This window comes from Podarcis vaucheri (assembly GCF_965113315.1).
Source record: "Podarcis vaucheri genome assembly, chromosome: 4".
Taxonomy (NCBI): domain Eukaryota; kingdom Metazoa; phylum Chordata; class Lepidosauria; order Squamata; family Lacertidae; genus Podarcis; species Podarcis vaucheri.
In genome coordinates, this window is record NC_138762.1 from 63917563 (window position 1) to 63936462 (window position 18900).

Sequence of the window (18900 nt, forward strand, 5' to 3'; positions counted from 1 at the left end):
GGCACATTACTGACATGTTTTGACTGTCCTACATTTAGATTTAGATAAATTTATTGTCATTGTCCGTATATACACAGTATACACAACAACGAAAATCAAACACCCACCCAAAGACCGGGTTCGCACATACACCTGCACGTATCTCCGAACTCTCATCCCATTTAGACATAATATATAAAACACAACATAATCCAGAATATAGCATGACCTATTAAAGGCATAACAGGACGCAGGTGGCGCTGTGAGTAAAAGCCTCAGCGCCTAGGGCTTGCCGATCGAAAGGTCGGCGGTTCGAATCCCTGCGGCGGGGTGCGCTCCCGTCGTTCGGTCCCAGCGCCTGCCAACCTAGCAGTTCGAAAGCACCCCCGGGAGCAAGTAGATAAATAGGGACCGCTTACAAGCGGGAAGGTAAACGGCGTTTCCGTGTGCGGCTCTGGTTCGCCAGAGCAGCGATGTCACACTGGCCATGTGACCCGGAAGTGTCTTCGGACAGCGCTGGCCCCCGGCCTCTTGAGTGAGATGGGCGCACAACCCTAGAGTCTGGCAAGACTGGCCCGTACGGGCAGGGGTACCTTTACCTTTATTAAAGGCATAACATAACCTAAAACCTATCTCATTCCTTCTACTCCCTACTTACTAAACCTTGCAACTGGCCCTGAGATCATTATTTAGTGCAATCAGAGCTCTTGGATAGAAACTATTCAGAAGGCGTGTGGTTCGTGTTTTCATTGTCCTATATCTTCTGCCCGAAGGCAATAGTTCAAAGAAGTTGTGAGCAGGGTGGGTGGGATCTCTCAGAATATTTTGTGACTTCTTCAAGATGCGAGACGTGAAGATCTCATCCAGGGTTGGTAGTCGGAGCCCAATAACGTTCTGGGCAATTTTAATTGTTCGCTGTAAAGCTTTTTTATCCGTTTCAGAGCTGCTCCCATACCACGATAATATACTATAGGTTAAGACACTCTCGATGGTACTATGATAATAGGACAGAAGTAGGTGCTGGGATAGATTCAGTCCCCTGAGCATTCTCAGGAAATACAACCTCCCCTGCACCTTCCTCACAACCATATTAATATTTGCAGTCCATGAGAGGTCCTCCGAGATATAAATGCCCAGGTATTTAAAACTACCAACCCTCTCCACTTCCTCGCCATTTATGTACAATGGTAAAAATACACTTTTCTTTCTCCTAAAGTCAATTATGAGTTCTTTGGTTTTTTTGGTGTTAAGCATAAGATTATTTTCTTTACACCATTGAATTAACCCCTGTACTTCTTTCCTATAAGCAGTCTCATCGTTCTCACTGATGAGCCCCACCACTGTTGTATCATCCGCAAATTTGATGATTGTGTTGGACTTATACAGTGGGGCGCAATCAAATGTGTACAGAGAATAGAGAAAGGGACTTAGCACGCATCCCTGAGGGGCTCCTGTGCTTAATACTAGAGTTGAAGAATAGTAAGGTCCCATTCTCACTGTCTGCGGCCTATCAGTCAGGACATTCCTTACCCACAGACAGATCTTCTGATGTATACCCAAGTTGGTCATTTTAAGAAATAACCTGTCTGGCAGAATTGTATTGAAGGCAGAACTGTAGTCCACAAACAACAGCCTTGCGTAGGTTCCCTGTCGTTCTAGATGACTCAATACAGTATGGACGGCGATGGAAATAGCATCATCAGTAGATCTGTTTCTTCTGTATGCAAACTGGAATGGGTCTAAAGTGGATGGAAGACTAGCCTTAATATAATCTAGCACCAATCTCTCAAAACATTTCATAACAACAGATGTTAAGGCTATTGGTCTATAATCATTGAGAGATACCACCACTGACTGCTTGGGGACTGGCACTATAATCGATGTCTTCAGGCAGGTAGGGACAAAACCCTGCAACAGGGATAGGTTGAAAATGTCCGTAAATACGCCGGCTAATTCTGCAGCGCAGTCCCTAATAGCCCGTCCCATGATTCCATCCGGTCCAGCTGCCTTCCTGATGTTAATGCTCCGAAAGGCACGTTGTACGTCACAGGTCTGTAATAAAAGTGGTTGTTCATCAGTAGTAGTTTCTGATGATGTGCTGGTGGCCAATGCTGTAGTGACGGTAGTTCCAGTTCCCTCCTCAAAGCGGCTAAAAAATTGATTCAGTTGATCAGCCAGTTGATCTAGTGCAAAGTGATATAAACCTGCAGTTGTTTTCTCTTTGCCAGTTATTTATGCTGCTGGATGCTGGGTATTTCAGTTTTGCTAAACGTTGTGGTTTTTATTTTATTTTTTTGTTCCTTTTATTAAGGAGTATAAATTGAAAAGGGCATTTGCAAAAGCTGATTCTGACACTGTTCCAGGGGATTGCATTTTTAATTACAAAACAGACACAGCCTTTTCACTCTGAAAACACAGTCTCCTCAAAGAGCATTATTTACTTACTGATTGATTTAAAAAGTAAACTTCTCCTTTGCTAACTCACCATAAGGTCCCAAGGCAGGTTACAGCAGGGTAAGAATACAATATTAAAATCCGTTAAAAAATAACTTAGAATCTGAAGAATAGGGTGGGTCCTAAAATTATTAATATCAGGTGCCAAAGGCCAGGGTAAAGAGGTGCATTTTCAGCATACAGTGAAAGCTATACAATGAAGGTGCCAGATGCACTGGTGTGAGGAGGAAATTCCACAGACTTTCATGACAGGTAAGTCTAGACAAAGACCTGAAGGAGACAGTGTAGGCTGTCAACATCTCTCACGTTGAAAACATGCATGTGAACTAAGGCTAGTCACTTTTGTTACTATTTGTTCCATGGGGAGCATAATTTTTCTGTTTTTCTGTTTTAGGGAACTTTGACCCAAAAGCCATGACTAACTTTTATGATCATATAGAGCCTGGTCCTGTTGTGCCACCAAAGCCATTTAAAAAAGGTGAGTCGCTAATAAAATGTTCAATATTTAGTTTCTAGTAGATCGCTGCTGTTGAATTTTTATGCCTTGTATTAGTATTTCAGTGTGTTATATCTAATAATAGATTTGTTGAGACCGTTGTCTTGAGAAACATATTTTGCCTTTCATTATTTTATGCTGTACAAGTGGTGTATGGAAAAACCACTTAGCCTAATGTATTGTGAATACAGTAATAGTTAGAGCAGTATAAACGACCATTTCATGACACATTTAGATTATGTTTATGCATGAAGTAGGATGTTGTGAAAAGTAGCAGACAATCAGCTTTACATTTTAGGTTCACCTTTTTGTTTTTTTTAAGATAGCTCTTTCTTGATTAAGATGATTTTGCGCTTTCAGCTTTATGTACCATGATTTTCCCAGCTTGTACAAATTTTTTTATTTCCCCCTTTATGTTATTTAAGTGCAGCACCTTCTCCTAACTGGTTTCTTCTTTTGCTCAGCAGTTTCCTACTCCCTATCTGTCCCTGTTACTTCTGCTGCAATTTTGTCTGCTTAGGAGAAAAAATACAACTCTGCAACTACAGAAGTGTTACTGTCTTTCTTCTCTTCCTTACATTTGAGTGTGATCTGCCTCTTGTATCTCCACTGGGAAAACCCCTCTTGTAGCAGGGACAAATTCAGGGACTGAAAACACCACAGCGAGAACTGGCAGTGTGAAAGCCCAGGTGGCCAGTTCTGATGACCGTGCGATCAAATAATGAATCAATTAATCTTCCTGTCTCTTTTCTTTCCTCTCCCCTGCTTTTCATGTTCATTATAGTTGGACACATCTTACAGAAATTTCTGTTCACCTAAACCCTTATCATCGTGTCACCGTGGCTCTATTGGACAACCTACAGTCATTTGGGAAAACTAACACAGCTTAAAAATAAATCTGTGAAATGTGATTGCCATAAGTCAGCCCTATGGATATTTTCAGAAGAATAGAGGGTGTACATTATATAACCCTAAAGTACTTGGTGCCAAGTGCTAAAATAATACACAAAAGAATGTTTGTGGCTTTCTGCCATGTATTAGCTACAGTAATTTGATAGTGCTTTGACAGTGTAGCATGAATGTTTAAACGCTGATGTTGCATCATTTAACCTTTTATGGAAGACACTGGACATGCGTACTACATCCCTACATTCATTTTGCTATCACCCTAAAAAATGCTTGCTAATGTAAGGGTAGGTGACTATAGTAAGCCGTTTGTGAGGAACTGAGAGCATGAAAGAGAGGCAACATTAAAGCCTCTCTTGATATCTAGTGGCAAAATTTGAACAGCATGGAAAACATAGGACACTTGAGTAAGCAAATTATCTTTGGCTTAACTTTGTGGTTTTGCGCCAAATCTTACTGTGACAAATTTATTCTGGTTGAATTCACATGGGTGTAAATAGATTGGTCTCACACATGACTGAAACAATAAGGTATGAAGTAGGTATGAAAGTAATGCAGTATAGGGATTTGTAGATGCTATAGAATAATTAATGATATAATGAAGTTATGGCAGTGGTAATGCTCTGTATCATGCTGAGCATCCAGGTGACCAGCGTAATGTTTGCTATACATTCAGAAGCTGCCCTGGTCCATCCCCTCCTTGCAAAGAAGAGCAAGAAGTAAATGCTAGTGTTTAATGTTAACCTGCACCTTAGTAGTGATATCTTCCAGACTGGGGTCCCATACTATGCCCTGACGTAGCCTCATAATGCTGGGATGTAGACCATGTCTAAGAAACACTTTATAACTGAAATATTTTGTGTGTTTTGGCCTCCCTTGGGAACAAAGGTAAAATCAGAGGTGGATAACAATGTGGTTCCAAAATGTTAAAACTTCAGTAGTCTTATTATATTATCATGCATGGCTTTGGTGTGTTTTAAAACTGAAGAGTTTAAAAGAAAAAATTTCTCTGTAGATCATCAGAGAAGTTCCAAGCAAGCTCCACGATCACAGCCAAGAGACGAAGACTTTGAAGGAGCTCCGTGGAATTGTAAGAGCTGTACTTTTTTAAACCACCCAGCAATGAATCGCTGTGAGCAATGTGAAATGCCGCGGTATGCCTGAATCCATAAAGGTCTGCTTTGGATTAAAAACAGGCTCTTGAGGACACAGCCATAGGAGACGAATATATGAGACATCTTTCAGTCATCTGCCAGGCGTTTGCCAGCCAATTATTTCAAATTATAAGGGAGAAATCCCCCTTCCATTCATGCTGCACTAAATATTAGTTTGGGGAAAATACTCTTATCCCACTGCGTTGAGCAAGACTGAAAGGATACCCAAAATGGATTCCCTCTGTGAAGAATGTATAAGGAATCAGATGATTGCTGCTGTTCTAGCCCCTATAATTACATTTGCTGGGTAGTAGCCCTTATATATATATATATTTTTATAAGCATAGAACTATTACTTTGTGGTGTGAAGTGTTACAGGTATCCAGACAAACTGTGAAGAACCAGAATCTGATAATCTGGCCACAGCCGTTTGGAAAACAAAGACTCCCTATGTTTCCAGATTGTAAACTACTGAAAAAGAAGGAAGGTGTTTTTCTTTTGGGGGGGGGGAGGTGGGGGGGGCAAAAAAAGTAAAAAATAAGGATATTTGTAAATGCTGCTTTTTTCAGGGTAATTTAATTCTACACAAATGCTGTTTTGAAATTGTGGATCATGGTGAGGAGGGAGACGTACTGTATGAGCCTTATTTATAGAGTACAATCAGAGGTGATTTTACAATCCCTTTTGCTTGTACAGCACTCACCAAGTCATGTTAACACTGGTAATTAAGTAATTATATCATATTACAGAGGAAAAAAATAGTGCTGCATGCTTTTATTAGGCCATTGTGTTTTAAAGCTAAAAGTAAATTATGCTTTTATAAACAACGTTCCCTTAAAACTGTGCTTGATGACAGTAGAGTGGACGTATGCCAAATGCAGAACTATTCCAAATTCTTTTTGGAAGACTTGAGCTCAGCCATTGTTATGTATGAGAAGTGTTTGCACCCTTTTCCTTAGGCCTTTTCAGCTTCCAATTATGTGAAGAATTCATTATGTTTACAGCACAGAAGGTACTTTGTGCCCCCATTCTGATTTAGCTGAAAAACAGTAATCAATATTAGCTCTTCAATAAAGGTTTATTTGCACACTGTCAATAAACCAGTCTGTATTAATTAGTAAGAGCAGCAGATCTTTAAATGCATTTTTTAATAAAAAAAAATTGGGCAGTTAATAGGCATAAACAAAACAAAACAAAGTGGAATTGTACTGGTACTTTTATGCATCTGATTATTATAAAGAGGATGTTTGATTTGTTTGAGTGCTAGGTTGCTGAAATAAAGCACTCTTTTGTGAAGGTTTCTTGGTTTTGAAGTTGAGTCATTCTATAATAAAACTGTTCAAGAACAGTCAGACTGTTTTTTCCTCACTGATAAAGCACTGGAACAATGTGTGTAATTTCTTGCACTCTCCAATTATATTACTCCAAATACTTGCACCTTGTGCAAGCAAATTTCACATCTTGCCCATGTAATGATAAGATGTAGAGGTTGTCCATGCAAAGTGGAATTTATCCGGTATGTAAAATCTTACTGATTTATATCGAACAGCAAAGGAACACAGTGAAATGAAAGGAACCAGTGTTGAGATTTCTTTTCTAAAGTCATGATTTTGACACTTACAAATATAACTGCTGAACATCCTGATGAAATTTTAAGAATTCTGCTGCTCTAATTAAGAATTCACTTATGGAATTGTTTGGTTTTTAGGAAATGGAAAAACAAAGAGATAAGAAGCATTGGGTTTTTCAGTTAAATTGCATCATGTGTTTGTAACACTTGCCATGATTTCATATTGATCCTCTTGCCTTCTTTGAACATAAGCTCCCGTTTGGCACTATTAGGTGCTGCCACTGGTGAGGAAACTGAAGTCATTTGAGTTATGAGTAGAGAGCATGTTTGAAAGGTATGTACCACTTTTTCACACCTGTGTGACTTGAATGGTTTTTGGTTGGGGAGTGCTAACCTATCACTTCTGGGTGCAATCCACTATAAGTGCATGCTTTCTGAAGTCAGTGAAAGTCCTACAGGGTCTTTGCTGTAAGCATACAGCTCTGTGCTTTTAGGCTTTCCCTGTTTCATTTTTTTGGGGGGTAGGGAATGCTCTACTGCACGTATTATTTCCATATTGTGTGAACAGTATTTTCTGACTCATGGGAGATAACAGGGAAGATACATATATAAATTGCAGTACTGCATGGTGGATCTGTGACGGTGTTGTTATGGAGACCTATTTCCTTTTACTCATAGTTTTACTTGTGGAGTAGAAGGTGAGAACGTAGTTTGTTGTGGGGGAGATGGTAGCTAGTGGTCATGTTGATTCTTAGGAGAAACGTTAAACTAATCAGTTACACTCGTTGATTCTGCAAAAAAAAAAAATCAAAGAAAAGCAAAACTAGTATATATGCTGCAAAAAAGCTACTACAAAACTGTTGTAAATATCCACACTGTAAAACTGATGATGGTAATAAAACTAATTTTCATCTGGAAGTTATATACGAGCATTAGGTATCAATTTCCACTTGGAATTCACTTGTGAATAGGTGACACCAACCAAAGTGGGTTTAGGTTATGCCAGAATAAATGTTCATTGCATAAAACCTTTGGTTAATGTATGAAAGACCCCATGATACTAAATGCAGTGCAGTATATACAACTTCGAATGTGCACATCTGTGTGTAATGGGCGTTTGAGGTCATCATGAATATTTAAAATGCACTACTTCTTAGTAACAGCTGGTCTTTTCCTTGCCCATAGAACTTGGGTCAGTACAGGGAGTACCCTTATTGGGTGCTAGTTATTCAACTGTCCAGTTTCTCAAGTAAATGTCTGTTTATAAATGCCTGTTTTATATTTAACTGCTGGTAAAACAATTTCCCTTTCCATATAAAATATAAAAGCTCCTCCAAGTTTTAGTTAATAGAATAGCTTGTGGAAAACATTGGAATATACTATAGCATACAAAAATTAAATCCTGTACTTGGATATATGATATTGCTATCAAGCTAGCTTGTGTAGGAAAGGAGGGGCTAAGAAAGCAACAAGAAAATGTTTTGTGAAATAGATCAAATTGAGAAGTGTGTTTGTGTGTCTGTGGTATGTGTGTTTTTCCCCATTATGGCAGATGTGTGAAGCAAGTATATTTTTTAAAGAGCTGGTCTCAGTCATACTACTAAGTCAATGTTTCTTTCAGTTGCGTTATGCTTCACTTTCCCACCCCTTTGATTATAAATCTCTTTAAAATTTCTTGGATTTAGTCTGTTTGAAGACAATTTTTTTTTTAAAAAAAGAGATGATGAAAAGTTTAAACATGCTGATGGCTAATGGTATTGTGATCTTGGCTTGATAAACACAAGACGCCTGAAACATGTAATTTGAAATACAAAATTTTACAGTGTAGCTATTGAAGTATCCAGCCGGACTCTCAATTCCTCTGTCACCTGCTCAGGTGCTATGAGTCTACAGAGAGCTGAAAATGTGCACAGAAATAAATGCATATTATAGCCAACGCTGCCTCTGTGTGCTATCTCTTTTTCCAAATAATTGTTCAAAGTTGACATGTATTTGATCTATTGACATCTTGTTTCTGTTATTACTGAGTGGTCTTCTTGTTTTTGAAACGAGCAAAGGCCAAGAGTCAAGCAATATTCTAATTCTCAAGACCTTTGAACAAACTTTTGAATTGTGTTATCTGTGACAAAGCCAATGTATCTGATCTATACTTTTTGCTCTGTTGAAGTCCTGTTAATTTTTTTCACTATAAAACAAAAACCACGCTCTTTTGAAATCCTGTAAATAGGGTTTTCCTTACATTCTAGATTTATGTATGCTGTGAATGGAAACAATTACTGCAAGATGAAATGTGTAAAGGCATTAAGAGGCTATGCATGCATGGGACCTCGGAATGACATATACTGGGAGCTGCAGTTTCCTAAAATAAAATAAAAAATCAATAAACTAAGAAAATGTAACATCCTGCATTTGTTTCCATATGTAGTAAGAAACCTTTTAAAATACTTCTTGCTGTGTCATCTACTCTATCAGCTTCACGCGGATTCTTTCTCTGTAAGCAACTGCTGTATCACACATTCTAACCAGAAAATAAGTACCTATCTTGTTTGGTGACTACATTAAACTTGGATCTCCGCCATGAAGAAGAAAAAACGTGTTTTGGTCTTGTCGGTTTCCAGTGAATCTGTGGAACTCCATAGAAGTCAAAATTAGGTACCTGGATATCATCTTGCAGAAATGGTGTCTCATTGTTTATGAACATCGGAAGTTTTTGAATTATAGTTGCTAGAGGAAACTCTTGCATTTTAATATCCAATGCAGATATTTCACATTTGATCATGCATGGGAGTTACATAAATGCATCTATATCAAATTCCTAGGCTGCTTCCACATTTCAGTCACAAGGTGCAACTAAGCACACCATCAGCTGCTTCTATAGGTTGCCGAACTGATGCTAGCTAACATTTCAGCATGGCTGAGATCCACAGTGAGCTAAAGTATCTTGCCCTCTTTAGCAAAAATCTGCTCCCTCAGGCTGTATCCTTAACTATGGTTCCGTCTTACACAGGAACCAAGCCAAGGCACTATTACCATAAAATCATTTTAGATTCAGTGTTTGCCATGAGAATTTACTTGCAGGTGGTTTGGGACAGGGCAGAGGGTAACTTAGATAATGTTAACATGAGTAGTGCAAGGGAGGGCTGAAGTTAATCAGCTGGGGCTGTTTCAGGTGCCTTGTTTTTTGGTCTCCCTTAGGTAACATAAGCCCAGTGCCTTGCCTATGATCTGAGCTGAGGCACAAGAGCCAAAGGACTCTTAGCTAGGGCTGGGCAAAATCCTTGTTTAGAATACTTGGGACTGCTATAGTTGCCATTTTATGGTGTCACTTCACTATTTCATCATAGATCCAGCAGGTCCAAGTACCAGTTCAAGCCAAGTAATGAATTAGGAGCTTGGTAGATAAAATATATGTAATCATGTCTTCTGAACCTATGGCTGATAAATATCAAATTCCAAACAATGTAAGCTAGGTCCATCTTTACTACCAGTGAATAATAAATTCTCATGCCTAGTCAGATATACCAGCTCCTTCGTACTTAGATGAAGGACTTTTCTATTACTACTGCTATCAGGAAAAGGTTCCAACTCTTGCCAGGCACTCTTATGGCTGGTGAAATGGTACAGTTGATTTAGAAGAGCTTGAAAACTAGCTAAAAATTATTTTCATAACCAGTACTGTGAACTGTGAACCCAAAAAGGGAGAAGTTGTTTACAAATGTGCTCCCAACCATGGTCCCAACCAATTCAGCAAGTTTGTGATAAGCATTTTTCTAATTTTCAGAGGGATAGCTGTATTAGTCCGTTGTAGCTATTTATGAATGGTGGAAGAATCCAGATTTTTGCTATCCTGAGCTACTTCTTGTACACAGAGGCTATCCTAGCCATGCCTTCAGGTACATTTTTTTTAAGTGGGGGTGGCTGGCGGGAGCAGCAACAACTGTATCTGTGGTTATGATTGCATATTTTTCCTAATGGAAAATCATGGAAATCACTTCAGCTGTATTTGTTTACCACTTTGTTGTGTTTCCATTCTCTGTAAAAATATGTAAGCAATCATAAGCTTGATTGCTCTACATGGAAAGGAAAATAAACTGTTTTAAATCAGTTCATTGGGGGAATTCATACCTATTATGACTTGAGTACAGATGTTTGCTATTTGCATTTTCCGTAATAGTACAACTAGTTTTATTTTACAAAAAATACAATACTAGAAAATGCTCAAATACAACTTGATAAAAATGGAAGAAATACACTGATGAACAGAGTTCTAAACACTTTGTTTCTTCTTTGCAGCAGAAGCACAATATATTGGAAGGCTTTGAAGTCCATGCATTCATTGTTCAGGATGTAGTGGAATCGTTATTCCCAGGCAATAATGATTTTGCTGAAGTTAACAAAAACTCCTTTGTTAGGTGCACTGGAAAACAAATTTTGAAAGTCAGTAATGTGGATATGGTTCTTTGACGTGACTTTTTATGACATAAAGTTAACTAACCAACAAGAGTTACAAACTCAGTGAAAGTTACTTTGATGGTCATGCAAACAGAAATCTGCTGCTGGACAGTGTTTTCTGTTTGGATTCTAAAAGGCCACAATTTAAAGACAACAAAGATATTTCTGCATGACAGGGGAAAATGCACAATTTTCTGTTACTGGGAAACCCTTTACCAGGACCAGCACTATCTTTTAATTGTGACTTTACTCTCTCTCTCCCCCCCCCCCCAATAGGGTGGAATATCTTTGCTGTTGAGGATAGTTTCTCTTTCACCACTTTATCACCTATACTCTGGGAGATACAATAGTGGAGATGTATACTGTAGCACTGGTAGAGACAGGAAAAAATAAATTGAGGAAAGGCTCAAAAAATGATAAGGCGTTGCTGAAAGTAGATATCAGGGTTATTTGAGGGGATAGATAAACGCTCCCTGCAGCACTGAAGTTACAGCCATTGCTCAGGAAGTAAAGCTAGTATCAAAATTTTGAAGAGCACAGCATGGTTCAGACTTGGAATGGAGATACGAATTGCTAGAGATGGCCAATATGGTGCCCTCTAGTGTGTTGGACTACAGCTCAGCAGGGATGCTGAGAGTTGTAGCTTAGCAACATCTGGAAACCACTATTTTGGCTATTCCTGTTATAGGTTGTAGTTAATAGGCGATACATGCACTGTTCCAGTCGCACAAAACTCTGAGGTTTCCAGCAATTTAAAAGCACTCGTATTTTACGTACTAGTTTTGTCCCCACAAACTCTGGGAGAAACTCCAGGAAAGCAAAGCCAGCTAATGTTTTGAAAAGTGCACAAGCAAGAATACACACAACTCAGCTCCCTCTTAATTATTTTAAGTTATGAAAAAGCAAGACGCAAGCCCCCATGCTTCCCTGAACTTGAAAATATTAAACTAATATGGATTTTGGAGTTTTAGTTGGCCTAGCAAATGCATTGCCTTAATACTGATTATGGAGAATTTGAGTTCCTTTTACATCCCCCACAGAAGCCTCTGGAAGGCTTAATCTAGTCTGGAGGAGTTCTGCAAAGATTTATGCAGTCTGAAGAAAAACTAGAGGGTTCATGCACTTGCAAATTTCAGCAACTTCTGCCAAATCTTGGGCTCATGCACACATCTCGTGTTTATAGAGCTACTTTGAACTATAGAATTTCTGAGTGCAAGCTTTTCTCTCTAGTGATGCACGAAGCACTTTGTTCTTCAGAATTTTCATAATGTCCATTATATAAAGTAAGAGTTCAGACATTTATAATACATAGATGTAAAATAATTGATTGGAGGCAGAAAGTGGGCAGGAACAGGCATATATAGAGTGCCAGGAAAACATCACATTTTCAGGATTTTTCTCCTACATCCATTGCAATGCTTAATAGCACCAGTAAAACTTTTTTTTAAAGATTTATTACCCACTTCACCAGACAGTCACAGGATGAGATACAAACAGTTAAAAACGAATTACAATCACAACGAGAGTGGGTTCTAGAAATACATAATAATGCATAATGAAGGTGCCAGACACCTCTGTAGGGAAGGAATTCCAAAACTCCCACAATTATGGGAGTGAAACATTTAATATCTTGTAGTTGATGGCGTAAAGCATTTACACATGTTTTAAGTTGCAAATGGTGTATTTACAAAGCTCTGTGAGAATAATGCTTTTTAAATGTTTGATAACAGCACATTAATTTGCCATCACTCCGAATTAGGAGTACAAGGCATGGTTACTGTTTGATAAAGTGCAAAAAAATGTGAAATTCTAGTCTTGATGAGGTGGTGATACAGGATTTCCCACATACTTTGCTTTTTACATCTCTTGCACACCAGTTTTTACAGGTGGGAGGATGCAAGGTGCTTGCATTTACACTGATATCAATGCTTAACACAATTTGCTACAGACAGTAGCTAAATCCTGAAGCTCTCATCAATAAAAAGTGAACTTACTGCTATTGTTAGTTACTATCCTAATTCTAAGGAGCATGCCATGAACCCTGTCCTCACCAGTAATATATTCAATCGAGTAGTATAGCTTTTGTAATGTTGTATTTTGCGCAATACTTCAAAACCACAAACTTGCCAACACACATTTGTGATTCATTAGTGGTTGCATATTATGCATGGTAAAGGTAAAATGTTGAACAATAAGACTATGAAATTGCTTTATTTCTGCCCCTGGGGAAAATTGGGTTCGAGGTGGGAAGGGAAGATCTCAAATATACTATTGCCAGGTAGAAGAGTAAACATTACCAAAGAAAGTAGCGTGTTCCTTGAAAAGTTCCATCATGCCTTCCTATTTGATCCCCTTCCAGCTCTATTCCAAGGTAGTCCTCTTCTCTCCCCAAAAGTGGTCCCAAATATTTAACAGTTCCCTTGCTGATTTTTCCTGCTGGGCATGAAAATTTCACTAGGTTTCCAACTTTCAAGTCTGTAACACTTCTGGGTGCAAATGGTCGTCTTGATAGTACTGCCTTATCTAGACAAACCCTGGGATAAAAAGTTGTAGAAAATCAATAGCTTTCCTTTGAAAGACGTAGGAGTCCTTTTTTTTGTACTCCAGCACAACTTTATTATTCAGACTCTTCGTGATAACCAAAGAATCCTACATATCTTATGAACAAACTAGACATGACAGGGGAAACTTGGGACTGAATCTCCCAACAACTTTTTGCAGAAACAAAATTAGATTGGGCCATGTTGCTGAGTGTTTACCCTCACAATTCCATTTCCTTCAGTCAGGCCCCCCTACCCCCAAGCTAATGTTAATTTGTAGGAAGGGCAAGGATTGACACCTATATTGTTCCCATCTTCTTCCTATTCTGGGATAATCACAGTTCTGTAAATATTTAAATAGGAGAAATGCCCACAGGGGGGAAAGATGGGTACAATATGGGTGCCCATATTTTTCTCTCATCTTCCTTCACAGCTTCACTGGATGGTATTTATATCAGTGAAATGACATGCAAGAAAATGGTTACACTCCTCTCCCATAGTGCTGTGGTTCTTGTACAATTTGTGGACCCACACTGCTGCTTTAAAGTGTATAAAAATACCTGAGATGTGATCACAGATCTCTCACATCATGTCTACTTTGGCCCTTACAGGTACCTGAGAAAACCAGTTGTTTTCCTTGAACTTATAGGCACTCTAACACTGCATTCTCATTGCAACTTACGTAAAAGAGCCGTGATATTTTTTTTGGGGGGGTAACAATAACATCTGTTCAAATTCTTTATTCTAACAACATGTGGGAATCTTCATGCACAAAATTAGGGGACAGCTGGCTGCTATTTGGTCTGCAGAAGAAACAAGACACAGCCCTGCTATTCTGATGTAAGCCACAGCTCTGATGTTACAGGGAAGTTGCAAGAAAAATCTTTTATGCAGCAGGTTCTTTCAACTTCAACCAGTGGTAGCTGCTGTACACATTTTAACAAAATCAAACTCCTCCTTTCTTGGCAAAGCTTACTCTGTGTTTTAAATGGTAGTGATACATGAAAGAGACTGAGGACAAGCTGCTTCATTTGTCTCTTGGAAAGCAAGGAATTCATTATTATCCTTGTAAAGGATTGGGAATCACTGCAGTATTTGTGGAAGATTTGGATTTAGGTTTGTCCATGCCTCTCTTTAATAGCATTATAGAAGGTCTTTTTAACAACATTGCAGGACAGATAAGAAAGGCAAAGGAGGAGGCAGAGATCTAAAATGCTACCCGCTGTATGTGGGCCATGGAAGTGTCCTGGTCAGACATAGAATATTGGTCATTGTTTTTAAATGCTTTTATTCTACGGTTTTGCCATAGGATCACAAGGTTTAATGAAGGGTGGGATAGAAATGAAAGAGATTTTCACTGTACATAGCTTTGTCTTTTTCATGTGGAAATTGCAGAAATAAAGGGCCATATTCCCTCGTGGCCAACTTTTCAAAGCCTGCATTCACATGGTGTTAGGGCCAAAGGCAAAAGTGGGTGCAGCAATGGAAACAATGCTTTATAAAATATGACACGTTCCAGACACACAAAGCCAAAGGCTTCTGCATGCACAGGCCCCTCTCCATTGCACCAAGCAGGCAAGCAAAGGGCATTAGCACAACTCAAGGGCACATTCCCCTCCAGCAGAATTACTTACAGGGCATGGAGTAGGGCTGGTGAGGTGTGTGACCTAGGGGGAGTCCTGAAGGGTTAGGAGTCCCCCTCCCCTGTGCTAAAGATAATATTTGGTGGTGATCTTTTCCTGTCATTTGTAATGTTAAAACCATCATGCAGTAGGCTTGGATGGAGATTTAGGTATGTTTTAGTGCCTATCTTGGTTTTGGCTTACTTAGCATTAAGGGACCCCCTATGCTACTGCTTCCCCTCCTATTCAGTGGTTTTGCTGGGGCAATCAGTGTACCCACAGTTGTCAATCCAACACCTGCCACTCATTCAGTTCCACGTAGTTCTCACAGCCCTACCTTTCTGAAGTGAGCCTAGCATTATAGCCATAAATTGAAACAATCCTAGTTGTCGCATCTTGCAGCGCGCAAAAAATCATGATTGATCTCATCTAATGTGCTGGCTGACATCTATACACAATCAGAGCAAAGGGGAAAGTCAGTCCTTGATCTTGTGATGAGCTCAAGCCCAGCAGACATGTTTCAGTGCTTTCCTGCTTTAGCTAGACTGTTGCTGAAGAGTTACTTGACCTCTTTGCATTCATTAAGTTGGCAGTACTACACAGTGTGGGGTCTCAACCTTTTTCTTTACAGCAGAAAACTACATTTACAACACAATCATATTCATGTCCATTCAATTCTTACCTGTTTGGATAATATTTATTGCAAGTGTCCACTTGAGAGACACCACTCGAAGATGAACTTGAGATGTTTTGATCATAGTTCTCATGACTGGTTTGATTGTGTTGAGTAATGCAAGGAAAGTTGCTGCTGCTCGCCTCTGTGACCTCTTCAGATGCATCATCTTGATTAAAAAGGGGAAAAAATTACACTGCAGATGTCTGATCTCCCTGGAGACCAAGAGATGTGACAAGAGACTGCTCTGCTTCCTTTCTTTTAGCAAATGTTTGTGCCACTGGGGAAGTGGTAATTCTGCATTGATTTGTTTTGGATGTTGTATGTGATGCCAATAAAAGGTTTATGAAATATGATTAAAAAAACATTAAAAAGCTGCTCGAAAATTTGGATCAAATCTAGTTGCAATATTTTGTTCAAGGATGCCCAACAGATGCTCAGGGAATATTCTATAATTTTGTGTGCAAAAAACTAAAAAACCTTATCTCACCTCAGATACTTAAGTTGTAAAAAGCTAGATATTTATCCTGGAAACCATTAAAGTGCATCAATCCATGGTTTGTTTGGTTGTTGTTTTTTTACGAAAAATGCTAGAACACTGTAATTTGTACAGCCTGCTCCAGTGCACTCAGTTTGATCAAACTTCTCTTTACTTGCCACACTTCTTGAACCCATATTGCTAATCTGAAAGGGGACAAGGGAAGAGACACTGATGTGGCCTCTGTCATTGGCTAGTCTGCTTCATAGCCCTGGAGGTGTCATTGCACGTATTGGGGATTCTTGAAGGCCCTGATAAACTCCCGGGGCTAAAGGTTTGACTTTCCTGGTTATTTCTGTGCTCTTGGGAAAATGGTATGGAGTTGCCAAAAGCACATTCGTTCAAATAATAAGATATACCACTACAGATATATTGTAACAACTCCAAGGATGAAAATAATTTCTCTAGATAAATCTATTGGTCAGATAAGAATAGATAAGATAAGAATGGTCAGATAATATAACCCTGAGATAATCTTCTGAGGCCCTTCTTCGTGTGCCTCCTCCTCAAGAGGTCCAGAGGGTGGCAACACAAGAATGGGCCTTCTCTGCAGTGGCTCCTGTCTGTGAAATGCTCTCCCCAGGGAAGTTTGCCTGGTGCCTTCATTATACAACTTTAGGCGCCAGGCAAAAACATTCCTCTTTAACCAGGCCTTTGGTTGATTTGATTGACATCCTATGCCCTTTTACAAATAAGGTGTGTGTGTGTGTGTGTGTGTGTGTGTGTGTTTTACTGGGTTGTTGTTTTATTTTGATTATGTACTTTATGGTTTTATATTCCTGCAGGCATATGGCAGTATAATAATAATAATAATAATAATAATAATAATAATAATAATAATAATAAATATAATAAATAATGATGATTATTATTATTAAATTGGACTCCCAGCTCCAAGGTTAGTCTTTTCTTAAGTTGTCTGTCTGAATGCCTTTATGATAATGTACAATCCTTACATAGCCATCACATTTTGTGGCTGTTTTGCCAATACTGAAAATAGTATGTTGACCAATGTTCCTTTCCCCCATATTGGACGAATGCAGGGAGTCTACACTTTTGAGGTTCTTAATTTATCCCAATCCAATAAAGCATGCAGATGCATTACTAAAAGCAATAACACCCAAGCTCAGAATTTTTCCTATATTTTGGGTCCACTGAAATCTGGCATGTTTTGTGGGGAAAGGCCATAGAGAATAATGAATAAAATCCAAAGGCAAGGAATGTCTGGAAGAAGTATTTCACAACTCTAATCAGCCAATTAGATCTTACTTTTCACTGACTGCATAAAAAGAAAGCTGAAAACAGAAAACCAGTTAAGTGATTTTTCTTTCCATATGAAGATTCATGGGAACATGCAGTATACTTTTTTATACTTTTCTGTGCTAATAAGGCAAAATGAGAAAATGTGCAATTGCATGTTTTAATTACCATACCTTTTAAGTCTCTGTTTTCTTTTGCTAGCCCTGTGTCACAGTATCCAGAAATCAAAAATTCTGTAGATTCACTATTTATGGATGATGGGGAAGAAGCATTTTTCCTAGAACATTCTTGTATCTTTTCTAGATAAAAATAAAAGCCTTGCTTATTATCAAATTCTGCTTAGATATTTTAGATATTATAAAGCAATAATATTTCATTCAGTCAATCTTTTTAAATCACTGTTGATGTAGTCTATTAAAACAAAACTATTTTTTATCAAGCACTGATGCTTTAATTATTAAAATGTTGTATTTTCAAAAAGTGAAATGTCTTTTCCGTTTGTTGGTTGAATGTCTTCTGAAAGAGCAACTTCCTGCTTCATTATTATTATTTTAAATTAAGACAAGAGAAATACACTTTGGCTTTAGTATAGCTGGGAACAGAATTGTCTTACTTATCACAGATGCCACATTTAAAATAAACTGTAATCAAATGAGTAACATTAGATACTCATTGGAAGAACATAATGTAAAATAAATATACAAACTGCTGCTAGTTGCACTGATCTTCAAGCACTTTTAGTTTTAAGAAAGCTATTTTATAGCTATTTGCCATGATTCAGGATTGCTGTGACTGCAATAGAAAGTTGAAGTCCCTTTTCTGCAGTGCTGGATCTCTTTGGGCTAACCGTCAACTCTGACAGTATTAATTACCTGTTGAGAGTTAATCACCTTTACAGTTAATCAACAAATACCTCTTCCGGCATTTCGAATTCCAATAAAGATTGGTTTTGGTGAATTTCACTGTGGTAGTATTGTTGTTAATGATGTAGCTTTGCCTCGGATAATTTATAAAATACAGTACTTGGGATAATTGTTGAGGGTATAAAGATGTACCTGATGACTAGAGACAAGATCTTTTTAAATGAACACACAGTCATTCTGGGCACAAACACAGAGGCAACCCAGAATGATGAGATGATGTATATCTCTGTACATGCATCAATAAAAGCCTTACTTGCTACACTAACCACTACAAGTTATTGCTTTATCCAGCTTATGAAAGAAATTTCACACCTTTTTCTCCATGATAGGATT

At 38.5% G+C, this 18900-nt stretch overlaps 2 protein-coding genes across 6 annotated transcripts in view; one reads left to right on the forward strand and one right to left on the reverse strand.

Moving 5' to 3' along the window:
- TAB3 (TGF-beta activated kinase 1 (MAP3K7) binding protein 3) overlaps positions 1–8958 on the forward strand; it is a 29478-nt gene extending 20520 nt beyond the window's left edge. Inside the window, exons 6-7 of the mRNA XM_082219958.1 lie at positions 2828–2911; positions 4851–8958. Coding sequence (XP_082076084.1) covers positions 2828–2911; positions 4851–4999 — 233 coding nt within the window. The 3' untranslated portion in view covers positions 5000–8958. The remainder of the gene's footprint in view (positions 1–2827; positions 2912–4850) is intronic.
- Positions 7080–18900, reverse strand: part of LOC309530808 (uncharacterized protein) — a 42910-nt gene continuing 31089 nt past the window's right edge. For all 5 annotated transcript variants that reach the window (XM_082219960.1, XM_082219959.1, XM_082219963.1 and 2 more), the window contains 4 exons: positions 17818–17943; positions 15856–16015; positions 13309–13545; positions 7080–10976 (listed from right to left, as the gene is read on the reverse strand). In XM_082219960.1, coding sequence (XP_082076086.1) covers positions 10919–10976; positions 13309–13545; positions 15856–16015; positions 17818–17943 — 581 coding nt within the window. In that variant the 3' untranslated portion in view covers positions 7080–10918. The remainder of the gene's footprint in view (positions 10977–13308; positions 13546–15855; positions 16016–17817; positions 17944–18900) is intronic.